At 39.6% G+C, this 27,994-nt stretch overlaps 1 protein-coding gene across 1 annotated transcript in view; it reads left to right on the top strand.

Annotated features, from left to right (window-relative positions):
• The window catches only part of NDC1 (NDC1 transmembrane nucleoporin), a 45,258-nt gene extending 27,502 nt beyond the window's left edge, over positions 1 to 17,756 (top strand). The window contains exons 14-18 of the mRNA XM_045799501.2: positions 23 to 73; positions 1,831 to 1,894; positions 2,694 to 2,794; positions 11,886 to 12,046; positions 14,728 to 17,756. Coding sequence (XP_045655457.2) covers positions 23 to 73; positions 1,831 to 1,894; positions 2,694 to 2,794; positions 11,886 to 12,046; positions 14,728 to 14,791 — 441 coding nt within the window. The 3' untranslated portion in view covers positions 14,792 to 17,756. The remainder of the gene's footprint in view (positions 1 to 22; positions 74 to 1,830; positions 1,895 to 2,693; positions 2,795 to 11,885; positions 12,047 to 14,727) is intronic.
• The last annotated feature ends 10,238 nt before the right edge of the window (positions 17,757 to 27,994 follow it).

Raw genomic sequence — 27,994 nt, 5'->3', positions numbered from 1 at the left:
TTCTTCCATTTCTCCAACTCAGGTTAAGAATTTCTTATCAAAACGGGTGCTGATAATGTATTTTTTCAGTAAGGTAAGAATATATAGTTAGAGCATTGGGAATGGGGAAAGAGGAAATGAAATAAGAAACGAAGTACCAGATTGGATTTGCCTTCTAAATATTTAGCTTGGTCCTAAGAAGCCAGACAGTTTTGTAGAGTGCTTCACTAAACCACCGTGAGAGTAAGAGCTGCCCTAGACACCCAGCTCATCTGATTGACTTCCTAGGGCTTGACTCTACTTGGCCTCCTGGGTCTCCTGGCTGCAGGCAGCTTTGTGCTGATAGGAAACTCCTTCCTGCAAAATGGTCAAATCCATGGCGGTCCTTCATGGCTCATTGTCTTGCTGCAATCTTTGTGGCCAGTCTGGTGTTGAGAAGAAAGATGGCTGGATTAGGTTGCAGATGTTAAGCTTGTGTGGGATAAAAAATTATAATTCAGGCCACAAACTAAATGACTTTCCAACTTGTGTGTCAGCTGCTCCAGCTGCCATAGGAGAGTAACTCCGAATTGCAGAAGCGAAAGAATCCTTCCTTTTTCACCCACTACAGCTGTTGTATGTTAATCCTTTGATGAGCAAGTCTTTGCCCATATGTAGGGGAAAGAATTTTTGTTTTGTTTTAGTTATTTTAATCTAACTTCTTTCGTTCTGAAGATATTACAGTACATTGTACTCCAAGCGAAAAGCTTGCACTGGCATGCATCATTCATTTTTATTCTGTGGGGAGAGAGATCTGAGTAAGAGTAACTCTGATAGAACATAGGTACCAGAACAAAGAATCATTTCAAGGGCTTGAAACTATTTTTTCACTTTGGTGGCAGGGAAGATCCACCCACTTAGTAATGACCTTTACCAAAAAGAATCTACCCCAGGCTCTTCACTAGAGCTTTGGGACAACTGTCAGCCCCCTGAGGAAAGGTGTCTTGTCTTCCACGAAGAGGAGGAGGGGTTGTCCGAAGTTTTACTTCAGAGGATGAGAAGAGAGCTCACCCTTGTGTCTTCTGTACGCTGTGTTCTTTCCTCTTAAGTTCCCTCATTTGATTCTAACAGCATTCCTGTGAGATGTCTCTCTGTCCTCATTTTACAGATAAGGAAACCTGAGGCTCAGAGGGGTCAAGTAACTAGCCTGAGGGCACATAGCCAGTAAGTGGCAGAGCAGATGCTGAACAAGATCTGCTTTTTCCGTGGAAGTGAACGGCTGCCTTTGATGCTAGTTTTGCAAGTGGATCTATTTTATGATAAAGTTGTAGACTTTATGATAGAGTTGTAGACACTGCTGTTTGGTGTTGAGAAATGTAACGTGCGGGTGTACTTAATAGGCTTCGTTGGGTGCATCAGCAAGTCAGCATTTGTTTGAATGGGCCTGCTCCCTACTCTTCGACCTTGCTGTATCAAAGAAGGTTGGGTGGTGTTTCTTTGGAGTGGGGCTAAAGGTAGACAATTGAAGAGAGGTAATATGTATTTAGGCAGTACTGAGGTTTAAAAAAAAAAGCACTGTAACCATTCTCTTAGAGGATGTCTACTAATATGAGGTGGGTTGAGAGTGTGTAACTCTTACATTAAATGAGACACTGAGACACATAGAGATTTAGAGATTGGGCAAGGATCACACAATAAGTTGGTGGCAGAATGCTTTATTGCAGTTAAAACATATTGTACAAGAATTTCAGATTTTAATTCTTGACAGGCAGCTGTGAATTTTTTATTGTTATAGGCTACCTAGTTGATTAGATGAAATAACAGAGTTAATGCCCAGAGGAACTCACTTAAATATTTCTGTTGTATTTGTAGCACCCAGAGGCCTCTATTCAGGCTGTTTTTTCAGATGCCCAAATGCATATTTGGGCATTAGAAGGTAAGCAATCGCAGTGAACTACAACTCTAATTTTAATTATCAGTTCAATACTGAAGTATCTCCAAAAAAAAAAACAAAAAAACAAAAAAACGGAAGTGTATCCATGAAAGGTCAGTTCTGGACTTTGACCTCAATCTTTGAATTTGTAGATACATTTTTATATCTTTGTTTGTATAGATCATTTTTCTTAGATATTTAAGTGTACTTTAATTTGGGCAGAAATTAATCCTTGTATATAAGTGGAGAAACTGAGCCTGGGATTCTTGCCTGTCTTTTTCTACTTCAAAAAACTGCAACTAATAGATTGTTTTCCTCTGTCAACTTATAGTGACATAACATTTTTAACATTTTAATGTGTTTAACTTAGCTCGAATATGAAAACTTAGTTGTTAAAGAACTGGGTTTTTTTTTTATCTCCTAGATCCTGCCTTCTCAGTGTTTAAAATGATACTTCCTCAGAGAGCCCTTTCCTGACCCCCTATGAAAAGTGTCCTCACAGCTGTCACTCTGTTCCCTTATTCTGCTGTTTTTCTTCCTACGACTCATCACTACCAAACACAATATTATTTAAAAACTTTCTTTCCTGCTAGCATGCAGACTGTCATCTTATTCATGACCCCACGTAGTTGAGTTTCAGTGCCTATTCCAGTCTTTCGCCCATTTTTCTATTGTACTACCCCCTTCCTCTATTTTAAGTTCTTTATATATTCAGGCTATTAATCATTTCTCAGTAGGTGTATTGCAAGTAGATTTGCCTAATTTGGATTTCCTTTTAATTTTTTTTTCTTTTCCTTTTGAGGTCTGTCTCATTTAGTGGCAGCATCATTTACCGAAGATAGATTTGGAGTTGTCCAGACTACACTACCCGCTATTCTTAATACCTTGTTGACGCTGCAAGAGGTAGGCAGTATTTGAGTTTGGGAGAGGTGGTGTCTTTCCCTCCCTCCCAGGTTTTTCGTTTGTTTCTTATAGATCACATTTATTGAGTGACAGAGCATATGTTAGAAGTTAAATATGGTGCTGTTCTCACCCTTGGGAAATTACAGTCTAAGAGAGATCAGGAAGAGAAACTTCTAATTACTTTGGAAATAATAATTTTATAGAAACAGAAAATGGAAGTTACTAAACCTCTGGTATTAATCAGATTATTTGGGTTAGTAGGATTCTGTTCAGTGATGTAAATTTGGATCCTTACACAATTTGTAGCTACTAAAAGTGACCTGTAGTTAAATTATCCATGCAGATAAATGGTACCTATTGGCCAGAGGCTCAAGAACATAGAGCTGAGGCTGGTGGACCCCTGCTCCCAGACTGGGTGCACAGTTTTTAAAGTAGCAGGTCTTTTTAGTCCTAGATGTAAAGACAGAAAAATAAAACCTGTTTCTTGCCTTTGAATAGGCTGCCTTTCCTGACCTCATGTTGGGTGCCTCATCACTGTAGCTTCAAGTCAGATGACAGATAGGAACGCTGGGTGCCAGAAGCATCTCGAGGTGGGAGTGGGGCTGCGCAGTAGGTTTTCCGGAGGAATGGTGTTGAAGTCGGTTTAAAGCAGGACAGTTGGTGCATCTCTGGGTCTTGGGAAGCAGTGTAAGATTGAAAAGAAAACATGCTTTGCCATTCCTTTCTTCAACTCTCAATTTATTTTACCTCTTAGAAAGTCACGCATCAAAACCAGTGATTTTTGTTTTTTCCCCTTTGAATTCTTTCTGTGCTCACTTTCTCATGTATGTTTTTTAAGATGTGTGTGCATGTGAATGGTTTTATTATTTGTACTCTTATCCCAGCTGCCTTTCTCTAAAGAGGAAACCCATCGCCTAATAGTCTCCGTGCCTAACCACACAGTGGGTATCCCAGGATGTGGGCATATACAGCATAGTTTGTTTTTCATCATGCTGGCAGTGTAGTTTACAATAAATAATAACAGGACAGTACTTTGTAGTCTACGGAGCGATTTCTTCTCGTGTTTTATTTTTTTCAATTAGGAAGACTTACTTTTAAATTCTCTAAATACCAAATTCTGGGGTTTTTAATTTTTTTAATTTTATGAAACTTTTTAAATTCAAGTATAATTAACATACTCTTATTAGTGTAAGGTTTATGATATAATGATCCAAAAGTTCTATACATTGCTCAGTGCTTATGCAGTTCGTGTACTCTTAATTCCCTTCGTCTGTTTCACCTATTTCCCCACCAACCTCCCCTCTGGCAACCACCAGTTTGTTCTCCATAGGTAAGAGTCTGGTTTTTTTGTTTGTCTCTTTTTTTGTTTATTTTGTTTTTTGTTTCTTTTTTTAAGATTTTACTTATTTGTTAGAAAATGAGAGAGAGCATGAGCAGGGGGAGGGGCAAAGGCACAGAGAGAAACAGACTCCCCACGGAGCAGGGAGCTCGATGCAGGACTTGATCCCAGCACCTGAGCTGACGCTTAACCAACTGAGCCCCCCAGGCACCCCTTTTTTGTTTTGTTTCTTAGATCTAACCTTACTCCTGTCAGAATGGCTAAAATAAAAAACACAAGAAGTAATAAGTGTTAGCGAGGATGTGGAGAAAAAGGAACCCTCGTGCACCGTTGGTGTAATGAAAACTGGTACAGCTGCTCTGGAAAACTGTATGGAGGTTCCTCAAAACATTAAAAATAGAATTACCATATGACCCAGTAATTCCACTACTTGGTTTCGCTCAAAGAAAATGAAAACACTAATTTGAAAAGATATAGACACCCCTATGTTTATTGTAGCATTATTTACGACAGCCAGAATATGGAAGCAACGCAAGTGTCCGTCCACAGATGAACGGATAAAGAAGATGGGGGAACATGCGTACACACACACACACACACACACACACACACACACACACACACACTGGAATATCACTCAGCCATAAAAAGAATGAGATCTTGTCATTTGCAACAACATGGATAGACCTAGAGAGTATAATCCTAAGTGAAATGTTAGAGAAAGACAAACGCCATACAATTTCATTCATATCGTTATTTTTTTTGATCCTCATAAATATTTGTGAAGGAAGTAGGATGCAGGTAGTTTAGGCCTATTTTACAGACGAGGGAGGCTTGGGAGTGTGGTGACTTACCTCAGGTCTCACACGCAAGTCTCATAGGTGGCAGAGCTGGGACTTGAACCCAAGCTGTTTGCAGGGCATTAGCAGTGTAGAACTGTGGGTTTGAAGGCTCAGAGACCCTTGACCAATATTCTTTTATATAAGTCACAGTTTGTTCTTTGTTCTTCTAGACATCTGTGCTGCTTTACCCAATGTTTGTGTAGCACTCCAAAATAAATGATTTTTCTTTAATTTTTTAACAGCTCTGTAAGGTTAGAATAAGGCCTATTGTACAGGATTGTGTCTGTATCTATTGGTATGACTTATTCAGGATCATGCTCAGTAAAGGGTCGAGGCAGATTTGAAAACTAGACTTTCAGACCCCAAGTCCTTTGCCTCTGTGAGGGTTTAGAAGGGTATGTATTTCTTAACCTCCTTTCATAAGATAGAATGGCAGTATGTCAGAAGGACCAAAATGTGACAGCTGAGTCAGTTTTACCTGTGTCTAAATCCTGGCTCCTACCATCTAGCCGTGCAACCTTGGAAATACGTTTATCATATTCATCGCATCTAGGATATCATTAATTAGAAGATACATCTCCAATTCAGAAATTATAAAATGGGGGGGGAGTGTGTTATATAACCAATTAATATAGTAATCTCAAAATATCAGCATCTGTATCTGGAAAATGGAGGGAATGATAACAGTACTTACCTCGTAGGGATGTGAATTCTGAATGAGATCCTCTCTGTAAAGCACTCAAGGTGCCTGTCCCATAGTAAGTGCCCAGAAGGTGTAAGCTTTTATTACTTTGTTATTATTACCATGTTGTATGACAGTATTCTTCTAGTGTACAGGAGAAAAGGTCTTTAAAGATTAAAAAAAAGTTTTGTTGTCAATACTGTAAGCAAGTTTGAGCACTGGGTATTGTATGTAAGTGATGAACCACTGAATTCTCCTCCTAGAAATCAATATTGCACTGAATGTTAACTAACAAATTTAAATTTAAATTAAAAAAATACTGTAAGCAAGCATTCCAAGAGACACAGTGTCAGGCAGATGGCCAGTTCAAGTCCAGCCTCCAGTACTTTCTTAGTGACCAAGGGTAACGTATTAAATGTCTTTCAGATTAGTATCTTCATCTTTAAAATATAGTACCTTGCAGGGTTATGAAGGTTAGAGATAAAATCTGTAAAAAGCCGGAGTGGTGTCTGGCCAAGTTATCAACTGCCTGGCAATTATCAAACAGTTACCATGTGCTAAGATAGAGAATAGAAAAAGACAGACCTGGTTCCTGCCCCTTAGGAGCTTACAGCATATAAAACAGATAATTTATGAATACGAATAGTTAACTCCAATTGTAGTAAGTACCACAATGTACAGAAATGTAGGATGATCAGAGACCATAAAACAGGTATGCAATTAATAGCAGGTACTATTATTATAAAAACATCTCGTTAAATGAAATGGTTGTGATGTTAGCATGGTGGCTTTGTTAGCAAATTCTTTTATTTAAATGAGATAACACACATAAAGCAGTTAACTCAGTTTCTGGCACACATTAATCGCAATCAGTAAATTTAGCTATCCGCATAATCTGATATTTTTATTATTTTGTAGCTGTGGTTCTCGCCAGGGGCAGTTTTGCTCCCCAGGAGACTTTGGGCAATGTCTGGAGACATTGTGATGGGCACAGAGAGAGGGGAGGGCTCCTGGCACTGGCTGCGTGGAGATGCTGCTAAACGGCCCGTAGAGTGCAGGGCAGCCGCCACAACAGAGAATCACCCGGTCCAAAATGTCAGTAGTACTGAGATTGAGAAACTGCTCTGTACTCATGATTTCCATCAACAAATTCCATAACAAAGCTGTTATCCTTACCATTTGTTTGGGATTCTGGCTTTAGTGGAATAAACCTTTGTTTTAACTTTAACTAGGTTATAAGTAGGATCCTTCAGACCAGCGACTTTGAAGGCTCTGCACAGTGGACATTTGTTAATGACACTGAGAGATAAATACTCACAGGAGAGCGACTGGAGTTTTCTCTTCATTTGGCTTTTGTGTATATACTACTGCATATAAATCCAAGTGGGCCCAAAGTGCCTATTTTCATAGGATAGCTTTTCTTTAGGCTTCTATAAGGGCTTAGGTAAGCCTTCTTGGAATTTTTAACTTTTCCTGAAGAATATATTGTTCAGTGATATACTGTACTCACCACTTACCCATTTCATTGTTTGGGACAATTCTTAACGAGATATTTGAGATCCCAGTTGTGTGATCTGAGTCTTCAGGCCAGGAACCATGTGTAGTGCATAAAACGAGTGCTCAAAGATACTCAGTTAATCTCACAGCTGATTAAGTACTTCAGTTCTGACCATGGGGCACACGATTAAATATTATAAACTGGTGTTTCTTAGATTTAAGTTATTCATGTACGACTTCCATGGTTTTTGGCGTAACTGTTTATTACCATATGTTGTTATCATAATTTTAGTCATATGCCACCTGAACTATTATTTTCTTAGTATTTTAAGTCATTCATTTTTAACTTAAATTTACTTAAAAGGAAATTTTATATCACTTTTGTAAAAGGAAAACTAGCTTGAGTTGCTACAAATAGAATATAGGTATACAGTTCCTTATCTCAAACCCTAGGATATGTTTCCAAATTCAGACCTTTTGCGATTTTAAGGATATAACATTGTATATATATCATATATTACATAATACTCCTATTGGAATCTGAGGTAGAATCCACTTAATCAGATTCATTAATACTTTCTCCAGTGAAATATCTGAGTATTCCTATTAAGTGAAATCAAGATTGTGAATAGCCTGTGTCAGCTCGGGTCAGGCTTTACTGCCAGGTGAGGTCTGGTCAGCTTTTGCCACCAACGGAGTTCCAAAACTTTTTGTTTTCAGGGCTTTTTTGGATTTCAGCATTAAGGATAAGACAATTAAAGTGAGAAAAGACAATAATTAAATGCTCTAGCTAGTAGATACTGTTGTTTGCTGAAGTCCCTGAACCTGAAACCTGTTTATCCTTTGTCATAAAAGGAGATTAATGAGGATGAAAGATGTGTTGTGCACATATTAGCTCCAAACTCAGACTTTTCCTCCCTCATTTAACTCTGCATCCTTGGGTCTGTTGTTCCTTACTTATTTTTTGCATTTCTTGTTTGAGCTGTTCTAACTATTGGTAGGAGCTGATATTTTATGATTTTTATTCTAAGAGGTCTTTTGAAGAACAAAGAGAAGAAACAATTCAGTAAAATGCATTATTTTGCATTTACCCTTCGGACCCTTTTAAAATCTAAGATGTATTTTGGAATCTTAGTGATTTTCCATTTCCAATATCTTGGAGCAGTTTGCTCTCTGATCATCCTAGGAATTATTTCATCATTACTCATCAGTTATTCCCAACTGTGGTAAAAAGACCAATGAGAAAACCGGAGAATGATAGAATTATGTAGTATCAAGTCATCTTTCAAGAAAAGGCCTATAAGCAATCTGGATCCACATTTTTATAGTCTTTTTTTTTTTTTTTCTTAAGCTTTCATTGAATATGGTTGCTGATTCAGAATTTTAAAATTTTTTGTTCACTCTGGTAATGAGAAGAAAATTGCCAGTATGTTCAATAATTATTTAAATAAATCAGAACATGAATGCAAATAGACAGCACTCTAGACAGCTCTGTCAAGTCAAAGTATAATGCAATACTAACCTTACGTTTTCTAGGAGTTATATTAAAAAAATACAGGTGAGGTAATTTTAATGATTTATTTAACTCAGTAAATCTACAATATTATAATTTTGTCATGTAATCAATACACAGTTACAAATGAGATAGTCTACGTATTTTTTAACACTAAGTCTTCAAGTTCTGAGAAGGATTTTTCACTCATAGCATATCTCAGTTGAGAGCTGCCACATTTCAAGTGCTTAGTAGCTACGTGTATGGCAGTGGCTGCCTTACTGGATAGCACTGCTCTAGACTTAATGGTGATCACATAAGAGGAACTTCAGACTGAATCTTCAGATGATAATATTCTAGGTATATTTTCTCAAACTCAAGAATTAATGACTGAACAATGTATTTTTAAGGAGAAAAAGGAAACATATGTGATATTCTCACCCAGTAACTCATTCAAGAGGAAAGACTTGTCTCACAATATTTTATAATAAGAACCTGTGAATCATCCCATTTTGTTGAAAGTATATGTGACAGTATTCTTTCATTTTCTATGATACTTGTATATCCACATTTACTTTATATGGTTCATAAGTGGATAAGTGCCGAAGGTAGACAAAGGCATATACAAAGGTAATCAGAAGGAAATAGATGATGTTGAAATGAAAAAACTCACTGGATTGGTCATTTGAGTTTTTCTTTATAAACCTAAGAATGAAAATGTTTTCCAGTTACGGTGCAAGGAAAATGGCTAATCTCTCTTCAACAAGATTATGAGCTGCCAAAAGTTTTTAAAATACTGCATTTTGATGGTATCATTCTTCTGAAGATTTTTTTATGACTTTAAATTATGTAAAGGGTCTGTTGGACCCACGTGGTAAATGATGACGGTTTTTCCTTGTCTGATGAGGGTTAGTCAGAAAGTTTGCAAGAAAATTGAAAAGGAAATAACTTTATCCCTTACGATTCAGTGTTATCTAATGTTGCTTAAGTTTGTCACTGATTGCCACCTCCCATACTGCCTAAAATTATCTCAAATATGTCCCAGTCTTAGAAAACACTCTTATAAGTTACTGTTGAAAGAATAAACGATTGGACTTGAACTTGTCATGGCAAACTGAACACACGCATTAAATCTTGTTCCTTCCCCCAAACTCTGCTCAACTACAGTAAAAGGACTTTTAAAAAGACATAAATCCATAAACAGGAGCGGAGACAACAGCAACAGAGTCTTCAAAGCTGGAGAGCAGATGGTCGAGATAACTAACTTAGCAGATCCCAGAGGCAAATCTGAAGTCAGTAGTGGGACAGGCACCAAGTATCTCTGGACCCAAGGGTGAAGGGACCGGTACAAAAATAAGGATGGGTGAGAGCTGTTTGAAAATCAGTTAGATCCCTAGAGTCTCTGCTGCTGTGCTCCTCCCTCCAGCAGTTGAGGTTTATCCTTCAGAGAGGGTAGGACACTGGGGTCTCTGGGCTGGCAGAGTTGTGAGTAGATACAACAGACGCAGGTGTGGGTTCTGTTTGAAAAGCATAGGGGTGGACTCGCCTGAGCACACGCCTTCCAGACAGGGTACTGGAAAACTCTTCTCTGGGAACTCTAACAAATCCAAGAAGAAAAAGGTACTGAGTTGGGCACCCACCCTAAAAAAACCCATGCAGATCACCTATTGTGAAGCCTGTTGTCAGTAGTCTGTGTGTACTCAGCTTTCGGTCAACTGTTTTAGGAGGTCTCACCCTCAGTCACGAGCCGGGGATCACTAGACTTCTGAGCAAAGTCTCTAATGCAGAAGATAGAGACCAAAGAAGCAAAGGAAAGGGAAAGAAGAAACTATAAAGACAAAAAACCAAAACAACAAAAATCATGAAAATCCTCAGAAAAAGGAGAAGATATTGCATCCTTGAAACAAAAATAGGGTGCTAAAATAAAAAGGATCACTCAGATGATATAAAAGAGTTCTTGAGGGGCGCCTGGGTGGCACAGCGGTTAAGCGTCTGCCTTCGGCTCAGGGCGTGATCCCGGCGTTATGGGATCGAGCCCCACATCGGGCTCCTCCGCTATGAGCCTGCTTCTTCCTCTCCCACTCCCCCTGCTTGTGTTCCCTCCCTTGCTGGTTGTCTCTATCTCTGTCAAATAAATAAATAAAATCTTTAAAAAAAAAAAATTTCTTGAATTAAAAACTTGATGGCAGAAATCATTTTAACTGTTTTTAGTTCTTTTGGTGGTTACATCCATAACTAAAGAATAGGCTTTTATACTATTATTTCTTGTCACTATAGACATGATCTTGCTATAGTAGATTAATCCACTTATACTTGTGTATCTTCAGTTTTCCCTTTTTTTTAAATAATTTTTATTTTGTTATATCAGTCACCATACAGTACATCCCCAGTTTTTGATGCAATGTTCCATGATTTATTATTTGCATATAACACCCAGTGCACCATGTAATACGTGCCCTCCTTAATACCCATCACCAGCCTATCCCAATCCCCCACTCCCCTCCCCTCTGAAGCCCTCAGTTTGTTTCCCAGAGTCCACCGCCTCTCTTGGTTCATTCCCCCTTCTGTTTCCCGCCCCCTTCATTCTTCCCTTCCTTCTACCGATCTTCCTATTTCTTATGTTCCATAAATGAGATTATGCTAAGTGAAATAAGTCAGTTTTTCCTTTTCTTAATGTAGTTCTACAATTGAAAAATTATATTGTTTACCTTGGACCTTTAAAAGAGATACTTAAATCTCTTTATCAGGTATAAATAGAGTCAGTTCTCTCCACCTATTCTTGCTCACAGATGCTTTATCATCTAGAAATGAAAAGGAAATAAGCTAGTTTAGTAAATAACTTTATTTACGTATAGAGTTTTGGTCTTGTCTCTCTTTTTGCTGAAATTTATAATAAAAGTACTCTCAGCTGTCACACACCATAAGCAGAGTCGGATATCTGTGTTTCACTTCCCAGCTTTGCGTTTTCAAGGCCATTGGAGTATAGCTCCTTCTTAGAGGACAGGTCTGGACTTTTCCCTGCTAACTGCTGTAGGGGCTGAGCCTCTACTGCGTTGTTTCTCAGACTGTTCTTTCCCCCCTCCGCAAGCTGTTCTGATTGTGATCCAAAATAAGTGTTGTCTAGTGTGTCTGTATGATGTATCTCTTATCAATCTGTTTGAAATAAAATCTCCTTAATCCTTTGGACTAATAGTGGCTTTCTTGATATTCTGAACTATTTGCTTTCTTTCTTGATCTAGGCAGTCGACAAGTACTTCAAACTTCCTCATGCTTCCAGTAAACCACCCCGGATTTCAGGAAGCCTTGTGGACACTTCTTATAAAACATTAAGATTTGCATTTAGGGCATCACTAAAAACTGCCATCTACAGAATAACTACTACATTCGGCGAACACCTGAAGTAAGTTTGCCTGTTTTAATCCATGATAAGAATCCACTTTCAGGAGTTCCCTTGGGAAGTAGGTATGAGAATTACAAAGGCTCACATGTTGAACGTGTTCTTGTGGGACTTTCACGATTCCTGCTGGGAATTAACAGCTTGGATTTAGACTTAATTTTTATATTTTAAAATTGGGCCTATCCTATAAGCTTTAGGGCCTTCTTTCATACAGCCAAAAAAAGAGGATAGAAGATTATAAAAGCAGTAAATGTAACTTCATATATATATATATATACATATATATATATATACACATACATATATATATAAATAATTTTTTAAAATTATTAAAACATCCTTATGAGAGAAAAAGGTAAAAAATGGAGTACCTTTTCAGAAAAGCATATTAAAAATAATTCTGATATTACATCTTGGTCAGCTAACTAAGACTTGGGGTGAACAGAGTGTTCCGTAAACGAGTCCTTGGTGCTTTGTGAATCATACTGGAAAAACAGGGACAGATCATAACACCTTCAGAAATGGAACCAGAGAGAAAACCACAACTGCCAAACCTGTTTATATTTAGTTTCATTGACGTTTACTGCTTTCTTCTCATGAAACAATCTGGTTAGGCAGGATAAGGGATACAAGTTTATTAACTGTGTTTATCACAATTATAAATGAACTTTAGAAGACACAAGAGATTGCTTTTTCTGTATGCAGAACTATCAATAAATAGTTCAGAACTTCCTCATACTGCCTGCTTTTAGAAACAGCAGTATATTTTCTTTTTCTTCCATACTACACAGCAGTAATAGGTTTTTATGGAACACTCGGTTCTGTGTGGGAATGTAAAGAGCTGTAAGAGCTTTATTCACTTGTTTAAAAACAAACAAACCTGTTTATCGAGTGCCTTCTAGATCTGTGCTCTCCAATATGATAGCTGCATATGGCTGTTTAAATTTAAGTTAACTAAAAATTCAGTTTGACAGTCACACTGGCCACATTTTAAGTCCTCAATATCTACATGTGGCTAGTGGCTGCCGTATTAGGCAGCTTAGGTCTAAAACATTTTTGTCATTGCAGAAAGTTTATTGGGACAGCACGGTTCTAGACAATACACTTAGCCCTGTATACATGTTTTTTTCATTTCCTTTTCTCAAAGAGTCTGTGAAGTGTAGAGGTTATCATAACTGCACAGATATGGGAACCGAGGCTCAAGGAGGTTAAGAACTTGCCTAACAGCACAATCTAGTTGGAACACGAACCTGAAATCAGGTCTTCCTACTCTTCAAAATGCCACCTTTTCTCCCTGGGCACTGGACTGCCTCTAAGATGTAAGATGCCGTGGAGGATGCTCGATGGATGTGGAGTATTGATGATAGAGCGAAAACAGGGAGAAAGGGGGACACAGAGTTTTAGATAAGAAAGGGGGATAGATGACTGATAAAAAAAATTAGAATGAAATTCTGCCTTAGTTTCTTTTCTCTGGGAAGAGCCGTGTTTTAAATATGAGGTCAGCAGAGACTATTTTGTGTGTCTAGGACAGAATGGTGTGGGAAGGAAGATTTGGAGTTAAAACATTTGGATTTATGTCTAGTTACATCATTAACTGTCTGTGGTTGTGGTCAAGTTACCAAATGATTTAACTTGCCCGTGATTATGCAGAACCAGAATTCAGACTCCAATCTTTCTGACCCCAGAGTCTGTCCACTGGTGTCTGTACTCTTAACCAGTAGGCTGTGTTGTCTCCCCTAACCTCTGACCTTTTCACAAAGGTCTGTTGACCTTTGTTTACCCTCCTGTGGAAAAGGTGTGTCATCCGGCCTCACTAGCACCCAGAGGGAGTCCACACAGTAAAGTACTTGAAATGGTTCAATTGGAGGCAGCTGCGAGGTTTAAGCTAGCAGAGATGTGTATTTATGAGGCAATTTGGGATGATTTGTAGTGAAATTAGTATAATAAGACTTTTTTGGTACTTTTAAAAGTGGTAACTTTCTGTAACCTGGAATTTTATCATTTGATAATAACATCTTCACAACAGCTAGAAAACCAAAATCTTTAATCGTATTTGGTTTTTGCCCAAAAGTTTAAAAGGAAGTTTTATATTAGTTTCAGTGTATGTTTGCCCTAATTTTATCAAGGTAATGTATTTTAGTGGGGGCGGGGGTGGGGAGAGAACTCCATTTCCCCATCCAAGACATGACTTATGTTCAAAGGGAAAACTAAATCTAAACCACCAAGCTGTTACCTTTGAAAACGATTAGTGGAGTCCATTGTGTTTTAACCAAACATTTTAGTTTAAAGGATTTTATATTAAAGGCAATTCAAATACTCCACAACTCAAAGATAATGTTGGAATCTGGTTTAAATAAAATAATAAAATCCAGAAAATCTACTGCAAGGCCTGGAACTGTGCACAGCAGGTTCCACGGCAGAGCAGGTTAAAATCGGTGCTCTCACTTGTCAGTCTTCATTTGCTCTGGTCTTTGAGAAGGTGGAGGCGCGCCGTTACTGAATGCAAGGCCTCCTCCTCAATAGATTAAGGAGGGTTTTCATCCAGCTTTCTCAGAAGTACCAAATAAGTGAGCATTTCTATTTGTTTTTAATTGTTTTGAAAAATATTGACTCTGTGCTCTGTGGTTCACTTAATATGCTTAATGTAAAATAAAGCTTATGCTTTGAATTTATGTTTCATTTAGTGCTGTGCAAGCATCTGCAGAACATCAGAAAAGACTTCAGCAGTTCTTGGAGTTCAAAGAGTAGCTCAGTAATATAAACTGTGTTCATTACACTGCTGATACAGCTACAGATGGGACAGTAAATGTTCGGCATTCTTGGATCAGAAGAAAATGGACTAATTAGATGCTTCCTTTGTCGTGGTGGTTGCTTTGAAAACTATACTTTAATGGGAGAAATCATGGAAAGAAATTCTCAACAGAATAACCGAAAACTGCCTTTTCTGTACCGATTGCTTTTTGTGTGTGTGGTATAATAAAATCTTTATTCAATTTTACAGAAGCCTCTATGGCAGTAAAAATGTCTCTAGCTTCTATAGCTTAATAATAATAACTGGAAAATTTTTAGAATTTACTTTCGAGCTGAGTAGAGCCAGTTCAGAAGGTAAAATAGGTTGACTTGATTCGATCTTCCTAATTGTGCCGGGAGTTTAACTCTCTGTACACTGGAAATCCATAAGCCTTTTAAGAGTAGTTTCTGTTTACTGAAGGATAAAAGTGGTAACAGTGCAGAAAAATTCACAGAAAAATTATTGTTTAAAGGACATATTTTGTTAATCTGGTAGGTTGTGTTTTTCTTTCCAGGGACAAATTAAATTTGCATGATTGTCCAAAAAAGATCTCAATTTACAGACGCTAACTCTATATAAAGGAATGTGGAAAAACTCAGTTCTTCCGTTACAAGATTAAACATTCACATTTGGTTTTCAAAAGACGATTGACTGACAACTGTGAATTTGTTTTGTATCATGCTAGTAAACAGTAAGTATATGGGTATTTTCCCAACTAGTTTTGCTTTCTTTTTTGGAACAAAACATTAAGTGATTGCAGAGGTTTTCAAGTGAGAGAAGTTTGGCAACAAAAACCAGGAAACTTTCCCTTTTTCCTCTCCATCCCCCCCACCCGCCCCCCCTTCATCTTCATTAGATCAAATTATTTGGTGAAGCTTGTTTGGCCTCACAGAGGGAGCAGCCTTTGCTGTGTTAACTGGCTAATAAAAATATATTAGGAAAATCTTTATAACCAGAAACAACTTAGTCATCAAATAGCAAGCAAAGCCAAAATGTCGGAGGGCTTATTGTACTTGGGAGTATTTTGTATGTCCCCTCAGTGAGCGAGGTAATTTTACAATTTATTAGATCAACTTCTTTGGAGATAAAAGATTGGAAGTCCCACTGGTAGGTATTCACTGGCCTGGCATTGGGCTGAAATGCTCCTTTGTAATTCTTTTCCTATTATCTGGTCCCTCTCCTCTCTCCCAGTTTCTTCTTTAAAGTCAGCACAGTATTGTACATGAATCTTTAATGTGGTATGTATGTCTACCATTTGTCTGATTACTCGATGCATTATATCTTTCTTCCTTTTGTTTGTTGCCCCTTCAGCCAGCACATGCCAAATTATAAACGAATCCTGCTGGCCTTGAGAGTGTCTGTAGGAGACAGTTCCCCAGTTGTCGAGTGTTTGGAGTATTTAGGCTCACTGCTACTGCTTTGCTTGCTTGCTTTCTCTCTTGCTTTCTCTCTTTCTTTCTCTCTTTCTTTTTTTCTTTCTTTCTTTCTTTCTTTTCTTTTCTTTTCTTTTCTTTCTTTCTTTCTTTCTTTCTTTCTTTCTTTCTTTCTTTCTTTCTTTCTCTTTCCTTTCCTTTCCTTTCCTTTCCTTTCCTCTTTCTTGTCTTTTCTTTTCTCTTTCTTTTCTTTTCTTTTCTTTTTTTCTCTTCCTTCCCTTTCCTCTTTCTTTCTTTCTCCTTCCTTTTCCTTTTCTTTCTTTCTTTCTTTCTTTCTTTCTTTCTTTCTTTCTTTCTTTCTTTCTTTCTTTCTTTCTCTTTCTTTCTTCCTTCCTTCCTTCCTTCCTTCCTTCCTTCCTTCCTTCCTTCCTTCCTTCCTTCCTTTCTTTCTTTCTTTCTTTCTTTCTTTCTTTCTTTCTTTCTTTCTTTCTTCTCATCTAAAGTGGAGCGCTCTCTTTTGTGAATATGAACGTTGAATTTTGAATGTGGTAGTTTCTTGGAGTTGACCAGAAGACTGTGGCTAGGTTGACTGAAAACTGTTGAGTTCCATGTTTTAGCCATTGAGCTTTTTTCTGTTCCACTCTCTGTGCTGCCCCTGGCTAAGACATTTTGGGAGAAAAGGACTCTTAACCTTCTCCTTCCATTAAAGAAGAATTGTGGTGTGTGAGCCATTGGATTCCTGAGAGTGACAATGGGATGATTTCCTTTGAACTTTGACTTATTTGGATAAAATATCTCACTAGGTTTAGGGTTTTGCCATTTCCTGTATGCTTTGGGGAAAGGTATATTTGAGGAGCAGTGTGAACATTTCTGAGGCGGTCGTCCCTATTTTCTTTCAAGGGAATGTGCTGTACAAAATACAGGTCACATAGTGTCTGCGTGGTGGAGATTTGGAAACTGCGTCCCCGATCTGGATTGTATTTAGTAGATAAGAGAGTCGGTTCCTTTTCCCCATTGCATGTCGATGATCTACACACCATCCGGTGGGGTAGGGTGTCGCGCAATCACCTGTTATTAAAGAGAGCTCCTTCTGTGTACAAGGAAGGGGATCTTAGGAAGGCCAAGAGGAGGGAAGCATTTCCTTTGACGAAGTCACATCCTGCCTGTGCGCCCACCGATGCTGTAACATTGGCCTGAAAATTAGCATGTTCTTTAAAAGCTTTTCTCTGTCAGTACAAAACTGTCAGCTCTTGTAATGTTTGCTGGACCTTATGGAGGGTGTAAATTCACACAGCTTCTTTCCCAGGGAACTAGGAAACTGGCCTACAATAAACCACGTACAGTCGAGCGGCTGTGGAATAAGCAACATTTTGTCACTTTGCTGGATTTGTTCCTTGGGGACTGTTTTGTATATGTTCCTGTAAATATGGTCATCGTTTATATCCTTTTGTATATCACTGACACTGAATTGGGTAGAAAAATAAATTGACAGTTTTTCTGAATGGGACTATTAATTAAAATATGTGTATCCTTGAGGTCAGTTATTTAATTTCTGGTGTGTTTCTTGAGCCATTTCAGTTCAATCCCCATTGCCTATAAAACTTGAAAAGGTTTAACTTCTTGAGAAATGAGGAGCTCTTGCCCCCGACTGGACTGATTTGGTGGGTGATCTGTGTTCGACTAGAACTAAGGAGCCTGGATTCTGAAGGTCTCTTTCTTCCAAATCTAAACAAAGGATGTGGGTGCTGAAAGCCATCTCTCTTCTGGCGGAATAGTGTTTTTGAGTGGGTCGTATTCCCCCAGGCTAACAGGTACGTCTGTCAGCTTTACTTAAGTTAGTCTGCACTTCACGTCAGGGTAGTTGAGGTGCTGCACGAAGGCCCTCAACTTGCTCATTTGCTCTCCCAACCCATGGTCCTTTTTCTTGAAAACCAAATAGCTTAAAACAAATAGCGTTAGTTCCACAGTTGACAATCCAGCTATTCTTAGCAAGCTGCTGACCACCATTTTAAAATAAGCAAAACTATTTTTGTCGTAAGGGGAATAAGACAAGGTCAGACAAGCACATACCCCCTGTAGTTCTCCGTCATGGCCCTCAGCAACCTTGACAGTTGCTGTAATGTGCATGTTGATCCAGAGCTGGCTAACCATTCAAAAGCAGTCACTGAGCGTCCGTTACGGCCCAACTAGTAGAGACCAGTTGACAGCTCCTGCCCTTGAGGAGTTTATAATCTAACTTTGAGCCAGAAACAGGAGGTTCACAGGGAGTGCCTGTTAGACGTGTAGAGTCCAGGCTCCCCTGCAGCGTAGACTTGGCTTCAGGGGGTCTGGACTGGTTCCCAAGAGACGGAGTTTGTAACACATTCTTTTTTTATAATAAAATTTTTATTGTATTATGTTAGTCACCATACAGTACATCCCTGGTTTTTGATGTACAGTTCGATGATTCATTAGTTGCATATAGCACCCAGTGCACCATGCAATACGTGCCCTCCTTACTACCCATCACCGGTCTATCCCATTCCCCCACCGCCTCCCCTCTGAAGCCCTCAGTTTGTTTCTGAGTCCATAGTCTCTCATGCGTAAGCAGTGATCTGAGAATCACACTGGAAGAAGGGTTTCCTTTAGATCAGGAGTTAAACTTCGCATGCATCAGAACCTTTGGAAAGCTTATTAAAACAGATTGCTGGGCCCCACCTCCAGAGTTTCTGATTCAGTAGGTTGGGGTGGGGCTCAAGAGTTTGTATTTCCAGTAAGTGTCAGGTGATGCTGGTGCAAGTTGGAAGACCGCACTTTGAGAGGCACGGCTCAAGTGGATTTTCTCTTATGTGGGGCTCTCAGATGAGTGTCTCAAGCACATGAACCGTCATGTGCTGTAAGGTTGACTTCTTCCGTGTGATTCACATATTGGAAAGCTTGAAGAATGTGGTTAGACCCCAGAGGTAAGGCTGGAATGCTGAGAAATAGTCAGGTTTCGTATACTTACCTTGAAATTGGAGCAGGGGACAGATCAGGAGCTGCCCTGCCATGCCATTATGTGCTTGTGCTCGTGCTCCCGTGCCTGAATTTCTGTCTTGGCACACTTCCCATCCTTCACAATGAGCTTAGCCTTCCCACATACTCCCAGATAGATTTCCATGTGTTTTTTCAATGCTTTGTCATTCCCTCTTTGGACCTTAACTGATTACAAATCCGTGTCCCCTTGTAGACTATGAACTTCCTCTCCTTCCAGGATTCCAGTGACACCTTCTTAATCTATCATCTGTGTCTTATTTTCTCTATTTTAATATTTTTTACTTTCTGTGCTTTATTCTGGATAGTTCCTTCTGACCCATCTTTTTTTTTTTTTTCTTTCCCTAAGATTATTGTATTTTGAGAGAGAGAGAGCAAAAGCAGGGGGAGGGCAGAGGGAGAGAGAGAGGCAGACTCTCCGTGGATCCCAGGACCCATGACCTGAGCTGAAGGCAGCGGCTTAACTGACTGAACCACCCAGGCACCCCCGGACCTACCATTTTCTTCAGTTAAGTCTAATTAGCAGTTAAACTTACCTGTGAACTCATGTAAGACTATGAGCTCCATTAACAGTGATTTCCTAATAAGTAAGTGAAAATTGGCGGTCCTTTCTAGGGTTCCTTGAGTTTTCAGCTTTAGCAGATCTTCATAGTTCTGAAATCTAGAGGGTTTTTTTATTGCTTAAGTTTGGTGACAAAATTTATTTGGCAGCAAAATCTGATGTGAACTGATGTGGGGCTATTTGTAGACTTAATTTATTCCACGTAGTAGGACTATGCTTGTAGTCGTTGTAGTGTGTTTGACTGTGAGGTGCTATCCCAGAGCCCAGGAGGGTGTTACGTAATATGCATCCATACCTTTCTAACATCTGAAAAGTTCTTTATTCTGAAACATCTGGCCTCAGGAATTTAAGACAAGGTGTTGCAGACCCATTTTTGTAAAATGCTATTAATTCTAACATTCGCTCATGCAGCATTCACTCACTGCCTACCGTATACTAGACCCTGTCATAGTCACTGACTGTGCAGGGTCCTAGACCTTGTCCTCAAAGGGTTCACCACCCTGTGTGGGAGGAGTAAGTGGAGACAACCCTCGTTTGCGAAGAACCTTATTTACACAACGGACGTGTCTTGCTGTTGCTGTTTGTTGACTGAGCATCTGTTCTGTTCGTAGCCTGTTCCAAGCAATAGTTGCTTGCATTCGTGCCCACCTCCCGCATGGACCCTTCCAGCACTAAATGCAGCGTCTCCTAGGTGTCCTGGTGCTAGCCCGCTTCATCGCTTGCATTATTTTGCAGGAGCTCTGTGGCTCTGCCTTGCCTCCAACTGCTCATAGTCTCCCTGCACACACATGTCTTCTCAGATACGGTGGAGCGTGCCTTGCAAGTGATCGCGGTGGTCAAGCAGTTCTGGAAGACCTGTGGGATGTCCCTGGCAGAGAAACGTTAGAAGGTGGCCTCTCAATCACAGACCTTTACCTTGAAAGTCTTTTAAAGATATGTTGACTCTTCATTGACTCATCCTATTTGTTTCTCAACTTATTAGTAACAGTATTCTATGGTCTTGAAAAAAACATGAAACATTAGGGGTGCTGGGTGGCGCAGTTGGTTAAGCGTCTCTTGGTTTGGGCTCTGGTTATGATCTCGGGGTCGTGGGATCATCCCGCATCAGGGGCTTGAGATTCTCTCTCCCTCTCCCTCTGCCCCTCCTACCCATGCTCTCTCTTTCTCTCAACTATATAAATCTTGAAAAACATATATATGAAACACTAGTCCCTCCCTAACATTATGACCCTTAGTTGCAAGGACACAATCCCCACCTCAGTCTAGCATCAGCATAAAAAGGGGAGTCAATCCTAAGGGCACAAGGAGAGTCTTGGTAACCACAAGTATAGATTTGCTTCTAGTCCCACGAAGACCCTGGAAAGTTTTCAGGATCTCTAAATGGTTCTTCTCTGCTTCTTTCTGCCTCAGTGCTTTATTCTGTCTCCCTGTCTGCTGGCTGCCTACCACTCGCTCCAGCTGCTGTCTAGCTCCTGAGTTTATGTAATGGAGACTGGCCATTTCTGAACACCAGCCACATTCCTCATTGAAAGAAATTAGCCCAAATGGATCAAGTATTCAGGGGTTTAATTAGACTTGAGGGAAAAGTCATGCAGTGCCAACATGGCTTCTGCAAGTGTACCTTTGTTGATTAGGAGAGAAAGGAGGGTAGGGGCAGTTACCAGAGCCTCCCAAGATAGGGGCAAAAATTTAGGCCTACAAAGGCCTGCAAAGAGGGGCTGTTAAGTCCCCTTGCTTTGGGTTGGAACCCCAAAAGGCTGCACCCTAGAGGGAAGGGTAAAGAGGAAATAGATTGAATGAACTGTAGTTGAGTTAGAATTCTCATGAAATTGATTTGTGGTAATCCCTGTTTGCCAGTGTTTCTAGGTTCTGGGAGAAACTGTCGTAAATCCTCTGTGCAGAAAAACAACATCCTAGGCCTCAATTATTTTTACAAACAAGTTTTCAAATATAGTGTCTGCACACAATTAAAAATAACCAGGCACAGGAAGAGACAAGACAACGTGAATGAGAACAACAAAAGCAAGAGACAAGAGAGTAGACCCACAGGGGCTTCAGATTAATTAGAGTTAGGAGACTAATTAAATTCATTTATGTATATTAAGTTTTTATTTTAATTCCACTATAGTTAACATTGTAATGTTAGTTTCGGGTGTACAATATGGTGATTCAGCTCCTCCATACAACACCCGGTGCTCATCACAGCAAGTGCCCGCCTTGATCCCCATCACCTACGTCCCCCATCCTTCTACCCACCTCTCCTCTGGTAACCAGTTTGTTCTCTCTAGTTAAGAGTCTGATTCTTGGTTTCTCTTGCTCTTCTCCCTCTCTTTTTCCTTTACTCATTTGTTTCTTAAATTCCACATATGAGTGGAATCATATGGTAATTTTACTTTCTCTGACTTGTTTCACTTAGCATTATACTCTCCAGCTCCGTCATAGTGAATGGCAAGATTTCATTCTTTTTTATGGCTGAATACTATTCCATCATGTATATATACCATATCTCCTTTATCCATCCAGCTATGGATGGGCATCGCAGCTGCTTCCATAATGTGGCTATTGTAAATAATGCTGCTGTAAGTGTAAGAGTGCATGCATCCCTTTGGCTTAGTGTTCTTCTTTGGGTAAACACCCAGTAGTGGGATTACTGAATTGGAGGGTAGTTCTATTTTTAAGTTTTTTTTAAAAAAGATTTTATTTCTTGATTTAAGAGAGAGAGAGCACAAGCAGGGGGAGCGGCAGGCAGAGGGAGAAGCAGACTCCCCGCTGAGCAGGGAGCTGGATACAGGCCTCCATCCCCTGACCCTGGGATCATGACCTGAGCCGAAGGCAGATGCTTAACTGACTGAGCCACCCAGTTGCCCCCAGGCGCCCTACTTTTAACTTTTTGAGGAACCTCCATACTGTTTTCCACAGCAGCTACACCAGTTTGCATTCCCACCAACAGTGCACAAGGGTTCCTTTTTCTCCACATCCTCGCCAACACTTGTTGCCTCTTGTGTTTTTGACTTTAGCCTTTTTGACAGGTGTGAGGGGATGTCACATGGTGGTTTTGATTTGTATTTCCCTGATGAGTGATGTCGAGCATCTTCTCGTGTCTGTTGGCCATCTGTATGTCTTCTTGGGAGAAATGTCTGTTTATGTCAGAAATTTTTAAATGATTATGATTATTTAAAGTATGTTCAGTAAGATTAAAAAATGAAATTTTAATTTGTTAGAAAACTAGAAACTGTTTATATATATAGTAGAAGCCACACATACATGTAAAACTATGTCTGTCTGTCTGTCTATCTGTCTGTCTATCTGTCTGTCTATCTGTCTATCTGAAATTTGGAAAAGCACCACAGAAATTCTAGAGCAGAAAAATAGAACAGCTAAAATTAAGAAGTCAGTGGACAGGTTTACCTGCGGACTAGATATAGCTGGAAAAAAAATGACTTGAAAGATAGGTCAGAAGAAATTATTCAGAATAAAGCAGAAAAGTAAAAAATATTAAAATACAGAAGACAGGTTAAGACAGAGGATACAACGAGGAACTGCAAGTGTGACTGGAGTCCTGGAAGGAGAGGGAGATCTAATGGGGCAGAGCAGTTTTAAAGATTTAACAGCAGAGAACTTTCTGAAATTGTTGCAACATCAAGCCACAGGTTTATGAACCCTAAGCAGATAAATAAAGAGAATACACACTGAGGTACGTCATAGTAAAAGTGCTGAAACCCAAAGACAATGTCTTAAAAGTAGCCAGAGGAGAAAAACAAAAACAAACAACTGCCTTCAAATGAGCAATAACTGGACAGCTAACTTCTCAACAAAAACAACTGAAGACCATGGAGTGCATATTGTAAAGTACTGAAAGAAATCTACTAACCTAGAATTCCATACCCAGCATTATCTGTAAAAATGGTGAAATAAAAACGAACGAACAAAAGCAGAGAGATTTCAACAGGTCATGCTGAAAGGAATGTAATAGGGGCACCTGGGTGGCTTAGTCAGTTAAGTGTCTGACTCTTGATCTCAGCTCAGGTCTTGATCTCAGGGTCGTGGGTTCAAGCCCTGTGTTGGGTTCCACACCGGGCGTGGAGCCTACTTAGAATAAAAATATAAATAAGTCAAAGGAACTTACTTTATAAAGGTGTTTTTTTCAGGGAGACAAAGGAAGGGGAGTGAGAAGAAATTAAGAACAACAAAAAAGGTAAATATGGCATATAAGTCAGCATATTTGGGAGTTAAAATATCCTGGGGTGCCTGAATGGCTCAGTCGGTTAAGCATCCAACTCTGGGTTTTGGCTCAGGTTGTGATCCCAGGGCCATGAGATCAAGCCCTTCATTGGGCTCCACATTCAGGCGGAGTGTGCTTGAGAGTATCTCTCTCCCTCTCCCTCCTCCTCTGCCCCTTCCCCAGCTCAGGCGTGCTGTCACTCTTGTTCTCTCTCTTTCTCTCTCTCTCTTAGATAGGTAGATAGATGATAGATAGATAGATAGATAGATAGATAGATAGATAGATAGATAGATAGATAAATGAAATCTTTAAAAAAATACATCCCAAGGTCTTTATATTGGAAAGAGAGTGAACTTGCCAGCAGTAGACTTTGACATATTAAAGATGTGCACTGTGACGTAAGGATAGCCACTGAAAAAGAACAGTAAAAGTTTCAAGTTCAGGCAGGAAAAGCATGGAATACCGAAAAACAATATAAAAGTAAGTAAGTAGGAGGGGGAAAAAATCTAGAATAGGCAGGAAGAAGAATGCACATACTAAGATGTGGATTTAAACCCAAATATGTCAGTAATGGATTAAATATAAATGGACTAAATCAAAACACGATTATCAAACTAAATAACAAACAAAATTCAACTGTTTGCTGCTAACAAGAGCCACATCTAAAACATAAGGATAGATATGGTGAAAATAAAAGGATAGGAAAAGATAAACATGCAAACCCAAAAAAGAATCTGACCTAGTTGTATTAATTTTTGACAAAGTCCACTTCAGGGCAAAAAACCTCACGAGAGGTAAAGAGGGGCACTTCAAAATAAAAGATTCAGGTCGTGGGAAAGATACAGTTCTAAAACACCACATAACAGCCTCAAAGTACATTCCACCAAAATTATGGGCAAAAGATGAGGAAGCCTTTTTTTTTTTTCTATCCATGAAGTTGTTATTTATATTCCAGTTAACATACAATGTTAGCATTAGTTTCAGGTGTGCAATATAGTGATTAAACATTTCCATACGACAGGTGCTTATAGAAAAAGGGTATTCAAATGGCTTATAAGAGGAGGTAGATACTCGGAGCCGTTTGTTATGAGGGATATAAAAATTTACACCGACATCCCACTACACACCCATCAGAAGGGCTTCGGAAGACTGACAGTGACTGGTGTTGAGGGTATGGAACAACTAAAGTTTCCATAGAATGGCTGGAAGGAGAGAACAAATGGGCAATAATCACTAAAGCCAAACCTATGGCTACCCTAGACTCAATCAGTTCCACGAATTGGTATATGCCCGAGAGGAATTTAGTGCACGTCCCCACCAAAAGTCATTTACTAAGGCTGCTTGTCGCAGGGTTTTTCACAATAGCCCCAGACTGGAGACAGTTCAAATGTCCACCACCATAGGAGAATGGATAAATGTGCCGAACGTTCACAATAACGATTTTACACAATAATCCAAAGAATGAACTCTTGCTGTGTGAAACAGTGTGAAGTTCATAGACATAATAGTAAGCAAAAGAAGCCAGGCACCAAGGGATCTATACTGTGATTGCATTTATATGCGTTTCAAGAACAGGTGAAATAATGTTTTCATCCTAAGTCAGAATAGTGGTAATGGGGAGAGGGGTAGCATATCGACTTGGAAAGTCATGGGGAAACCCGAGGTGCTGGAAACGTTCTGTATCTTGATTTGGATTATGTGGGTGTATACATACGAACATTCATTGAACCATATATGTAAGGTTTCTGTATTTTATACCTCAATTTAAAAAAATACATAAAAATTGACAGAACCACTTACAAGGAGGAATAGCCAAGTCCGCCATATGACAAGGTATTGTACACACCTCTCTTAGTAACTGATAGAATAAGTGGGTTTTAGAAATCAGGAAGGCCGTAGAACATTGAATGACACGATCAGCAAACTTGATCCAGCGGGCCGCTGTGGAACATTGCATCTAACAACTGGAGAACATCCATTCTTTTCAAGCGTACATCGAACATTTACACATCTGGCCAGATGTGGGTCCGTAAGGGAAGTCTCCACTCATTTCAAAGGACAGATCGTTTAGAGGATGTGCGACCATAAGACAGTTAAAGTGAAGATCAGTTAACAGTGTTAATTAGAACACTCCATATGTTTGGAAATTGAGAAATACACCTTGAAATAGCCCACAGGTCAACGAAGAAACCACATGGGTGGGAAAAATGATTTTCATCAGGTGATCATGAAAATACATGTTGACCCTTAGAAGATATAGCTAATGCCGTGCTTAGGGGGAAATTTATACCCTTAAGTGCAGAAATTAGAAGAGAAGAAAGACTGAGATCAGTGAGCTAAGTACCATCTCAGAAAGCTGGAAAGTGAATTTAATCACTAGTCTTTACCACGTCTATACCTTTTCAGCGCACCTGCGGTATTATATTATAATTTCAAGTTTACTAGCGCTCACTGGAAACTGCGATCTAGGAGTTCCTGGGATTCAGGGATCATGTCTTGTTCCTTATAAACCCAGTGTCTATAGTAAGTGCCCTGCATGTGGTTGATGCTTCTTTGAACTGAACTGAGTTCATCCCCAGTGCCTTTAGGCTTTTGAAACGCAGGGTGTCAGACTTAAGGGCTTGCAAAAGCCAGACAGTTGATGTGATGAGCGAAGCGGGTTGGATGGGGAACCAGCAAACTGGAGGGTGTGCGCCCCTTTGGGAGGGAGGACCGCCACTACTTGGCCCTGGTTGTCGCTATGAGAGCCTGTCGGCCAGAGAGGACGATATCTCCCCATTTGTTTATAAGAAGGCACAAATTCAGATGTTGATGTGAAATCTCCATTTTTAAAGTGTTGGAAACTAATTAATTAAAAAAAAATAGAGCACGTGCCAAAGCAAACTCCATGGTCCTACGGCTGCCAGTTTGCAACCTCTGTTTTATTTCACACCTTATGTGGTGGGAACGTGTTTCATGTCTCAGTAGCACAGCCAGCCGACTCTTAAGTGGCCTCTTCCATCAAGTATACTTCTGCCTGAAGACAAGGGTCGTGGCAGCTTCCCAGTTGGATTTCTGGGTCCTATCTGTAAGAAGTTTGCAGCGTCCTTTAAAGCCTTCTTTGTAGTTGGCTGTTTATCCCAGCTGAATCAGACATGAATTCCCAAAGATTTTTTTCCCTCCTTTTGTTGTAATATTCTTAATGATGCATTCTGACTTTTTCACTCTGTTTTCTACACATTTGTCACCACTTCTGCTTTTGGATCTTCATGCTGGAAAATCTGAGGCTTACATGGAAGATTGATTTTTAATGCCCCTTGCGTTGTTTTTCAGCTGTAACATTTGCATGCAATTATGACATTTTAAAAATAGGAGACCATGGGGTTTGAAATAAAAGAATCTTCTGGGTGGATGAGCAAATGGAAAGGCTGGCCTTTAATTTTGTTAACATCCCAATTACATCGTGGTAACCCTTGTGACGATTTCTGTCCCTTGTAATGCAACACCTGGTTTTTGTTCCAGGGACAGGGACCAAGCCTGGCTGACTCAACCCTTGCTCAATTGTGAAAGAGTTTGCTGGAAAGCTCGCGTTTCCCACTGGCCAGCAGAGGTCACTATTTCAAAATTGTTAGAGGAAAAGTGTCTGTGGTCCACACCACTTCTCATTTGTTTGGGGGGAGGTTTTCTTCATAGTACTGGTGGGAGATTTATTTTTTCACATTTTTCTGTATTTTCTAAATGTTCTTAAAATTGTTCATATATATGTTACATTTAAAAGTGCTGTTGGCTTGAGTGGGCTTCTCTAGATAGATGCTTATAGAGTGATCAGTGCCACCATTTTTTGAGCACCTGCTAGGTTCTGGATGCTGGACTCTATGCAAATTCTCTTTCATAGCCATTGATCTGCCAGGGTTGTTGTGACATTCACCTCAGTTTTCCGGAAGAGGAACCTGAGGCAAGAAGTGAGATGATTTGCTCAAGGACCCACAGCTAATAGAGGAGGGATTCCAAT

The sequence above is a fragment of the Ursus americanus genome, chromosome 12, assembly GCF_024610735.1.
Source record: "Ursus americanus isolate L20-20 chromosome 12, mUrsAme1.1.p, whole genome shotgun sequence".
NCBI lineage: Eukaryota > Metazoa > Chordata > Mammalia > Carnivora > Ursidae > Ursus > Ursus americanus.
Note: the sequence above shows the minus strand (reverse complement) of the source record. Positions and strands in the feature narration are given on the sequence as shown.